At 41.3% G+C, this 8,756-nt stretch overlaps 5 protein-coding genes across 26 annotated transcripts in view; 2 read left to right on the top strand and 3 right to left on the bottom strand.

The window, feature by feature from the left end:
* LOC113211215 (spectrin beta chain, non-erythrocytic 1) overlaps positions 1-777 on the bottom strand; it is a 64,242-nt gene extending 63,465 nt beyond the window's left edge. For 6 of the 7 annotated variants that reach the window (XM_052264814.1, XM_052264819.1, XM_052264816.1 and 3 more), the window contains exon 1: positions 434-776. The gene's annotated coding sequence lies outside the window, so the exon portion shown is untranslated. Of the gene's footprint in view, positions 1-433 lie in introns of all 7 variants that reach the window. The other variant, XM_052264820.1, reaches the window with a different exon arrangement.
* Positions 1-8,756, bottom strand: part of LOC113210492 (ras-related protein Rab-32) — an 88,212-nt gene that overhangs the window by 11,921 nt on the left and 67,535 nt on the right. The gene's annotated exons all lie outside the window — the stretch shown is intronic.
* Positions 1-8,756, top strand: part of LOC113210484 (relaxin receptor 2-like) — a 26,663-nt gene that overhangs the window by 8,339 nt on the left and 9,568 nt on the right. The window lies entirely within an intron of this gene.
* On the bottom strand, positions 1,333-5,498 carry LOC113210486 (probable ATP-dependent RNA helicase DDX10). Its single transcript, XM_026428501.2, has 14 exons — positions 5,278-5,498; positions 4,916-5,107; positions 4,680-4,830; positions 4,475-4,596; positions 4,266-4,387; positions 3,726-3,927; positions 3,469-3,631; positions 3,198-3,384; positions 2,934-3,110; positions 2,533-2,846; positions 2,237-2,448; positions 1,982-2,142; positions 1,665-1,910; positions 1,333-1,590 (listed from the first exon to the last, which is right to left on the bottom strand). The coding sequence occupies exons 1-14, from the start codon at positions 5,434-5,436 to the stop codon at positions 1,440-1,442; spliced, it is 2,559 nt and encodes an 852-aa protein (XP_026284286.1). The 5' UTR covers positions 5,437-5,498; the 3' UTR covers positions 1,333-1,439.
* Positions 5,653-7,968, top strand: LOC113210487 (steroid receptor RNA activator 1). Its single transcript, XM_026428502.2, has 4 exons — positions 5,653-5,802; positions 6,309-6,670; positions 6,760-6,859; positions 6,936-7,968. Exons 1-4 carry the CDS (start codon positions 5,766-5,768, stop codon positions 7,154-7,156), a joined length of 720 nt encoding a protein of 239 aa, XP_026284287.1. The 5' UTR covers positions 5,653-5,765; the 3' UTR covers positions 7,157-7,968.

Raw genomic sequence — 8,756 nt, 5'->3', positions numbered from 1 at the left:
AATATCAAATGAACGCGAGGATGCGGCTCAAGTCTAGCGATACGGTGAAACATTTTCTTGGCTGGCAAGTCAAAGGCGCCCTACACACGCCCAGCCCAACCCACCCGCCGAGGCGAGTCAGGTAGTTACCTCCAGGCCGAGTCGGGCGGTCAATGGACCGTGGGGCCTGCTTGACGGGGGGGTGCGGGGAGGGGAGGGGTGGGCGGCAACGCGAACTCGCCCGCTCCTCGGCCCCAAGCTGGCCCCGGGCCCCGCCGCCCCCCGGCCCCCGGCCTCACTCGGCAGGGCCTCGGCTCGGCTCGGCATGCCTCCGGGAGCCGGCCGGCTCCGACTGCGCTCGACTCGTCACAGCGTTACAGGTATGATCTCCGTCTCCGTTTTCCTCGGTATGTACGCGTATTTGCCAACTAGATGACGCCAGGTCATTACTTACCTTTCCACGTTGAAATTATCCGATCAAAAGACGGTGGTGGGTATCCAAAAGATGAGAGCAAAAAAAGAAAATCCGATGCCGGTGGAGGTAAGGTGATCAGAGAAGCACTACACACGAAAACACAATTTTCATTTCAATCCACGCGTCACTCGTTTGAACTTTCACACACTAAGGCACACACGAACTGTCTCGGCACTGTCAACGCGGGACGGCGGTTCTTATTGTCGCACCGACAACAGGTGTCAACAACAAGCAGAAAGTGTTAAGGAGCGAATCCTCCACGTCCTCAGCGCGGCGAAGTGCTTGCCTCTCGTGGCAGAACGCAACTGAAAGCTGAAGCTGAGAGCTGAGCCGCGAGCCGCGCGCGCCTGCCGCTGCTCCACTGCGCCACAGCGCCACCGGCGCGGTGCGCCTCGTGAAGCCTTGTCTGCTAGCGCCCTATAGGCCCTATCAAAGTTGAGGGCAACTCAGAGTCCGATCCTCATTTAAGTCCTTACACAGTGCCCCTTTGTTCGAAAAAAACGCGTTGCTTTTCTCCTTCTGAGAGAGATGATGGGACGAAAATCGTTGTTTGATTCTGTGGCCGTACGGCGTACGGCTGTCGTAGCCCGTGCTGCGCCCTAGCGGCGACCGACTGACATAAGTAAGTACCTGATGTCGCTGTTTGTCCCTTTCGCGAAAATATATTTGAAACACATAGCTTCGACAGGCAAAATTACAGGTAGACAAGTGTACGAAGGTTTTGGCACAATTCAGTATACAAGTTAAAGGTCTACAGGTGCTTTTAACCATGTAGTCGGGTGGTGCCTGATGATACCCCACGATTGAAGCAAGGAGTATATCCTGATGTCATGTGGAATAGGTGTGCATATTACATTGTGGGAAATTACCAAATGTAGTTCACCATAATATACATTTAATACATTAATAATTGGAACGGTTTCAATAACCCTCCATTTTTCAGTATCACATAGAGAAAAATTATTCATAGTCACAATAATTATAATTATGATCGGCTAGCTCTTAAGAACTTCAAAGCAAGTTCTTCGTCTTCTTGTAAGGAGAGACCAGTATCCAGTGTAGCAAAGGATTGTTCTTTGACCTTCCGCACCTTTTTCACTTTTTTGCCACCCTGCTTCTTCAACTTGCGTTTGGTCCTACAGACAGAAGACACAGTTAAAATAATGAAAAATACTTAACAGGAAAGTGGTAATGCTAGCAGGCTACTTACCTTAGAGGGGAACTTTCTTCATTTTGTGTCTGAATCTCTTTAGCATCACTACCACTGTCACTAGGGTAACCTGAAGTGTCCTCCTTAGTATAAAATTCTTCACTCTCCTCATCACTTCCTCTTTTGCCATAAATTTTATCAGGATCAGGGAGCCAAGATAGGTCAGGTGCACTTTCATCACTACTACTGAAATCATCATGTTCTGCTTCTTCCTCTTTCTTTAGTTTGGCTTTCTTCTTTTCTTCCCTGAATAAAAATATCAAGATGAGAACCAAATACTGTGAGAAGATACAGCCATGTTGGTGATAAATTTTTACCTGTGTTTTGCTCTTATTTTTTCTCTGAATCTCTGCTTGTCAAATTGATCTTCTTCTATCATCATTGCTTTGGCCTTCTCTATATCTATACCTCCTACATCTTCCCCATCATACTCTTGAGCTAAGGCTGACATTTTCTGACTCTTCGGGTCTAAAACAACCTGTACCAAAAATGTCATTTGAAGTGTAATACAGAATATAAATCAAAGAGAATGAACATTTCAAAATAAAGGGTGACTATTGAATATGGCATACCTCTCCACTTTCATCGAACACTACTTTTTTGTTAGCTTGAATTTTCTTTCGCAAAAATTTCTTAGCAACAGCTGCTTTGGTGAGTGGCTGGCTCTTTTTCCGACTTTCTGGTTTAGTTAAATCTTCTTCAGTGAGAGGAGCAATGTCATTGACTAATTCATGATTACGCCGCTTTAATTTAAGGACGTCGCCATCATCACTATCACTGTCATCTAAATGAAAGACACACAAAAAAACAATTACTTCAGAGTCAACCTTTTGAGATGCATTTTTAAGAATGTTCAGTCAAAACGGACCTGATCCAAAGTTAAATCCTTCAGAAGTGCCTTTCCTAGAAACATTTTTCTGAGTTTCACTGTCTAGTTTTGTTGATGAATCTTCTTCATCATTACTTTCACTTTCAGAAGAAGTTTCTCCACTTTTGTGATCATCCTCAGCCCCACTCTCATCGTCAAAATCATTGATCTTACCAGAATCTGTTTTGTTTTCTGATTTAGACTTAACCTTTGCATCAAGCAATTTCTTAATTTGCTGGTCCTTCTTGGCATTTTCTTGCTGTAATTTCCTCTGCAAAAATCTAATTCGTGGTGGCACAGCCAATCCAAGGGATCTAGAATATTAAAAAACAATCAATTGTAAGTAAATTCACTTATAATTTCCAAACTCCAACAAAAAATAATTCATTATTTAAATCTACCTGGCATATGCATCTGTGTCTAAAGCTTTAACATCAAAAACTTTCTTATCTTTCATGAGGAATACGGATTTAACATAAGAAACAAAAGCTCTTTGAGCTGTTTCTTTCAAATCCGGTGATTGTGCAAGAAATGATTCTAACTTTCGACTTGGATTTTGCAGCTTTTCAGGGTTTACTCTAAAAATGCAAAACATGACAGATTTATAAGTAAACATTGTGGTTACAGCTATGAACTGCAATTATAATGTATTGATCTCAACTTACTTTATTTCCTTGATAGGAATTTTTCGGTCCTCTAGTCTTTGAAGCATTGCATCTTTCTCTGATGGTAGGAGAATCAGTAAACTTTCTCCACATTTCTCTAATCTTGCAGTTCTACCTGCACGGTGAATGTATGTGTCAGCATCCTCTGGGCAATCCAACTGCACAACCCAATTTACCGCAGGAAAATCTAAGGAATAAGCCCCCTTTTGAAATGACAATACATAATCGAAAAACAGAACAAAATAAATATTTTTGAATTTGCTTTTCATACCCAATCCACGAGCTGCAATATCAGTCGCAAACATAACCACTCTTGACTTTCGACAGAATTCTTCATAAATAGCCATTCTTCTCATCTGGTGCAGTGATCCATACAAAGCCAGTAAACTAGCACCTGTTCTTAGTTGACAAAATGCTTCATACATGAATTTGACCTGGGAAGGAAATAGTAAAAGTAATGAGGATGTAAAAAAATTAAATCTTATGAACATTACACAAATGCTACATAATTCATAATTGAGTTCTTACCTGTTTACAACTAGACATAAATACCAGAATTTTGTGTTTAACATGATTTCTTAAAAAAGAATATAAAACAGTAAGTTTTTCCTCCAGCTCACATACAAGGTAGCTCTGAGCAAGAGATTCTGGAGTGCTATGGGCAGCATGCTCATGGACAGAAACATACATAGGATCCTTCAGACTTAATCTTGCTAAGTCTTGCACAGACCTAAAAACAAAATCAGGTTTGAAGATGAGAAAATAATTACATTTATCAAAACATAAGAAGAAAATACTAAAGGACGATTCAAATACCGGAAACTGGGGTAACTTTGGCCCACCGGGGTAACTTTGTCCAGGGCCTAAAGTTGTGTTTAAAATGCTAATACGGTGCTGCAGAGTTCACTGTAGCTTACGGAGAATTCGCTGCAGGCTACAGTGAACTCTGCAGCACCGTATTAGCATTTTAAACACAACTTTAGGCCCTGGACAAAGTTACCCCGGTGGGCCAAAGTTACCCTAGTTTACGGTATACATTGGGATGTATTTTAAAGGTACATTACGCACTTGGTTTGAGTAGCAGAGAAGAGAAGAGTCTGTCTTTCGGTAGGAATATTTTGAATTATGTTGTTCATGGATTGTTGAAAACCGAGGTCAAGAATGCGATCAGCTTCATCCAAAACTAAAACCTGAAAGGAAAGTGATTTTTCTAATATGACTATTATTTTGATTTAAATCTCAATGACAAGTACTTCTATAGAGATAAAACTAATAACCTGAAGATTGTGACAGTCAAATAAAGGATTCTCATCCATGTGTTGTAATAAGCGCCCAGGAGTGCAAATGATGATATTAACTTGATCCATCCTGGATTTTTCAAACTTAAGATCCTTGCCACCTGTATCATGAAAGCATGTACAGTAAGAAATTAAGATACAAAACTACTAAAAACAGCCATAGGTCTAAAAATATTATGCATACCAATGATGAGTCCAGCTGAAAAGTCATGATGAGCACCAACTTTACGAAGCGTTTCAAATATTTGGTAAGCAAGTTCTCGGGTTGGAGTAATTATTAGAGCACCAGTACCATCCAAGCGGGTCCATTGCTTACAGTACAAGATTTCTAAGACCTAAAATTTTTAAAAAATGGGAAAATGGTTACATTACAACTGAATCTAACACAAAATTGTCTTGCATATATTTTGAATATCTTACTGGAATCAAAAATGCCAAAGTTTTTCCACTTCCTGTTTTTGCTGCACCCAAAATATCCTGTCCTCGTAAACTTAATCCTATACTTTCACGTTGAATTTCTGTGGGCTCAGAAAACCCGTTATCCTTAAGACCTTTCAGAGTTGCATCCGACAGAGGGAAATCATTAAAATTCTTAATTTTCTTTGAATTTATCTGAAAGAGAATTGCAAACACTTTATTTAGCGATATGGGAGAGCTGAAAGAAATACTATTGTGAGTTAATGAAAATGAATTTACTAAATACTTAGATTATTTTTTAAAAATAGAGAGAAAACTTGTACTTGACAATTAGGACAGTCTTTAGCACATTCACAAATATATACCTTCTTGTACTGGCTTCTCAACCGTTCAATGACCACTTCCTCTCGAACACCCTTTTTCTTTCCAGCCCAAACTTTAACTTTCTTCTTCCCAGTTTTGCCATTATTTTTCTGTTTTAATGGTTTCTTGCTGCTGGCACTAGGTTTGTGTTCTTGCCCCATGCTTGAAATACAATCTTCTAACCTCTCTGCTCACGTTTACTCGTGTTTACTCGTGCTGCATACTGCGAATAGAGATTAGATTCGTTTTCGATTCGAAGCCAAGCTGTACATAAGCCTGCAGGTATTACTGACAGTGAGTATAGTGGAAGACGCAGACGAGAAAACATATGGGTGTTGTCTGTTTTTCTGTAAAGAAACTCCTTGCTTTGACATTATTTTATATTTTTTGAGACACGGAAAATAACTAAGAGATACACCCTTTCTACAAAATTTGGACGTCAAGTCTGGTTGCCGAATCAGAATTTTATCAGCGGAGCATCGTAGTCACCATGGATCAGTCTGCTGCTGAGGTGGTACAAAGAAAAGGTAAAAACATGTATTACTATGTTGCGAAAGACCTTTGGTTGAACACTTTAAAGTATATGATAGTATAATCCAGCACTCTGTCATTCATTTTCTACGTTTTTTGATTTCGATGTGTGGAACAGAGGTTTGTTGAGTTATTGCGGCTTGCCTGTGGGGTTAGATCGCATTTGCGTAGGTAAACAAATGACCCCTTTCCTTGTCTTATCAGTCGAGGATCAAGTCTCTTGCCTTGTCAGTTATGTGGGGCACAGTGCTTACTTAAGATGCGAACAGTGACTCAGCCCTGACACCTCCTACTGTCTCCTTTTTGCACTGTAAGGGGGAATGTATTGATGTAAACAAAACCCCTTTTCTGTCAACACTGATCAGTGATTGTATCTATAAAAAATTGACCCGGGTATTAATTCTTGAAATAGCACATTATCTTGTCGTACAGTTTGAGCGACTGTTGCCTCAATTTTGAAAAAAAATAAATGACACTCTTTTGTTTAATTCTCTCATTTCAGGTTCTGTTCCTGATCCGGGTTGGAATGATCCTCCAAACTTTACTTATGATGCCCTTAATCCTCCTACTGGACCAAGAAGATCAAGTTTACTAAATAAGAGAGTTGCATATCCAATGGCCCCTCAAATGGGAAGCTCGCCTCCTACCGGTGGAATGAATCCAACTCTTCCTCCATCTGCTATAACTACAGCAGTTCCTCCTAGTGGCCTCCAAGTTGGATTTACTGGGAATCGGAGTCGCACATCTAGCGAATGTAGCAATGCAAACAATGATCCTCTGCCAGACAAATTGGAAGCAATGTCCAAAGTGATTTCTAATCTAGAGGGAGTTGTCAATCAGAGCTTCAGCTTATCTCAAGCTGAGGTAATTTATCTTTCACTGAGGATTTGTTTTCCTTTAATTACACTTTAAAAATGATTTGAGTCTATTGACAGAATTTCTTTCCTTTCCAGAGATCTGAGATTAAAAAGCGAATCACAATCTTGCAAAAAATGTGGGAAGAAGACAAGCTCAATGCCTCTGTTCAACGTAGAGTACTGGAACTCTCAGAAGGTTTGTACATGCCTAAAAATTCTAAATATGATGGCATTGTTGACACTTTTTATCAAATTATGTATTCTTTGCACAGAGCTCAAAATGGGTAATGTTGACCATGCTGACCACATTCATGTTGGACTAATGGTTGACCACGCAGCTATGTGCAGTTCCTGGATGGTTGGGGTACGTAAACTAGTTCAGCACTTGAAAAGTGCAGCTCCACCTCTTCCGGCTATTACAGCACCAATTGTTTCATCTCCTGTTCCTGAAGGTCCTACAGAATTAGTTGTTGTGCCGGCATCCAGTTCATAGAAATGCATGCTTTGTATAACATTGTGTCTAATTTAATTGGTATTGTGTAAATTTGTATTACTTATTTGTGACTGATTTTGAATTGATTTCTACCCCGAAAGTTCTTAGTTTGCCCAGTTAACCTGAGTTTGTGCTTTGAACGTTTCCTACTCCAGCATTCCATTTTTATCTAATTATTTTTACCACAGCAATACTGTAACAAGAGTAATAATTTATGTTGAGAACATAAATTATGTTGCATCCAAAGTTTGGTTAAGATGCTTCTTTTTCATTTGTATGATCATACCAGCTGGTTAATCAGGAATAATTGTCCTGCAATACCAAAAATTTTTGGGGGGGGCTCTGCTGACAGCTGACAGATAGGCTTTCTTAACCATACTGTCTATGTTCGGTGTTTATGTTATACAAACCTCAGAATTTTGAATCAAAAAAGAAAACAACCAAAAAAATCTTCCTTTAATGGTGGATCTGTGATGGTCTATTTCAGCTTTAAATAATTTATATATATCTTATTTCTTTTATCCTTTTGTAGGAATCAAACTTGGTTGTGTATTTTGTTTATCATTTGTGTGACTTTAATGGGAATGGTGCTCATATCTTTTACTATTTTTGCTAAAAACAAAGTGTTTTCTGGAAATTACTGCAAGATCGAAATGTTTCCTTGTTTAAGCTGCTTTTAAAATTTAAAACTAATAAAAATCTGACAAAGTTGTTAATGTCTTACAATGTGATATTTTCCCCCCCTCATTGTGATTGTAATATTTTATTGGATAGGTCATGTTGATTTATTAAAGCTTTGATTTGTACAGTAATCACTGAGTTTCCTTTCCCTTTTCCCTTCTTTTTCCAAATTAACCAGAGCAAAGTACTTGGACCCACAGTGTAGCGCGGCGGGGCGTGCTCTGGGCCGCGTGCAGGGGCTCCAGGCTGGGCTTTTGCCGCTGGCTTATCCCACCGCGCCCCGCAGCCCCCCCGCGCACCATGAACCATCATCAATCACTCGTGGATGGCGGTGGCCTTCCCCAGGACACAAACACTTTTTATCAAAACCACACCATAGTTGAGGTGTGCCCCCGCAGCGAATGTTTCCCGTTGTGAGAGGACGAGGGGACGTTGGGCACTTGGGCGCTCTGGGCGGGCCGCCGTCTTCACACAGCAGCTTAGCGGGTTGGCCTACCCAGCGTACAGCAGGCGCCATCATGATCAGCACCGCCTCGTCAAACGTTCATCATGGGGACAAGCAGCGAACGTCGAAGTGTAGTCGTCTTAAGAGCCTGTTTTTGATGGCATTGCAGGGCCCCAAATTTTGCCGTTGCCTTCCCTTTGGCGTCATTTCAACCAGCTCCAGGGCACCAACGAAACTTTCCTCGGCGTCATTATGTCCAGCATGCCATCACCGGAGCGCTTTAAGGCGGTAGGAGCGCACGGCCAGTCTGGGAATGGCTGCGTATTAAATGGGTTTGAACACGTCCGAAGTGTCGGGCAGGCCCGGCAGGCCCTGCGGGGTGCGGGGGAGGCGGGACTGCACCGTCCAGGAGGCGTGACGAATCCACATGTTGGCGAGGACCCCGGCCGGGGTCTGCCTCGACGCGTTCTGTCT

Source organism: Frankliniella occidentalis, unplaced genomic scaffold (genome assembly GCF_000697945.3).
Source record: "Frankliniella occidentalis isolate FOCC.00 unplaced genomic scaffold, Focc_3.1 Scaffold21, whole genome shotgun sequence".
Taxonomy (NCBI): domain Eukaryota; kingdom Metazoa; phylum Arthropoda; class Insecta; order Thysanoptera; family Thripidae; genus Frankliniella; species Frankliniella occidentalis.
This window is presented reverse-complemented; position numbering and strand designations above follow the sequence as displayed.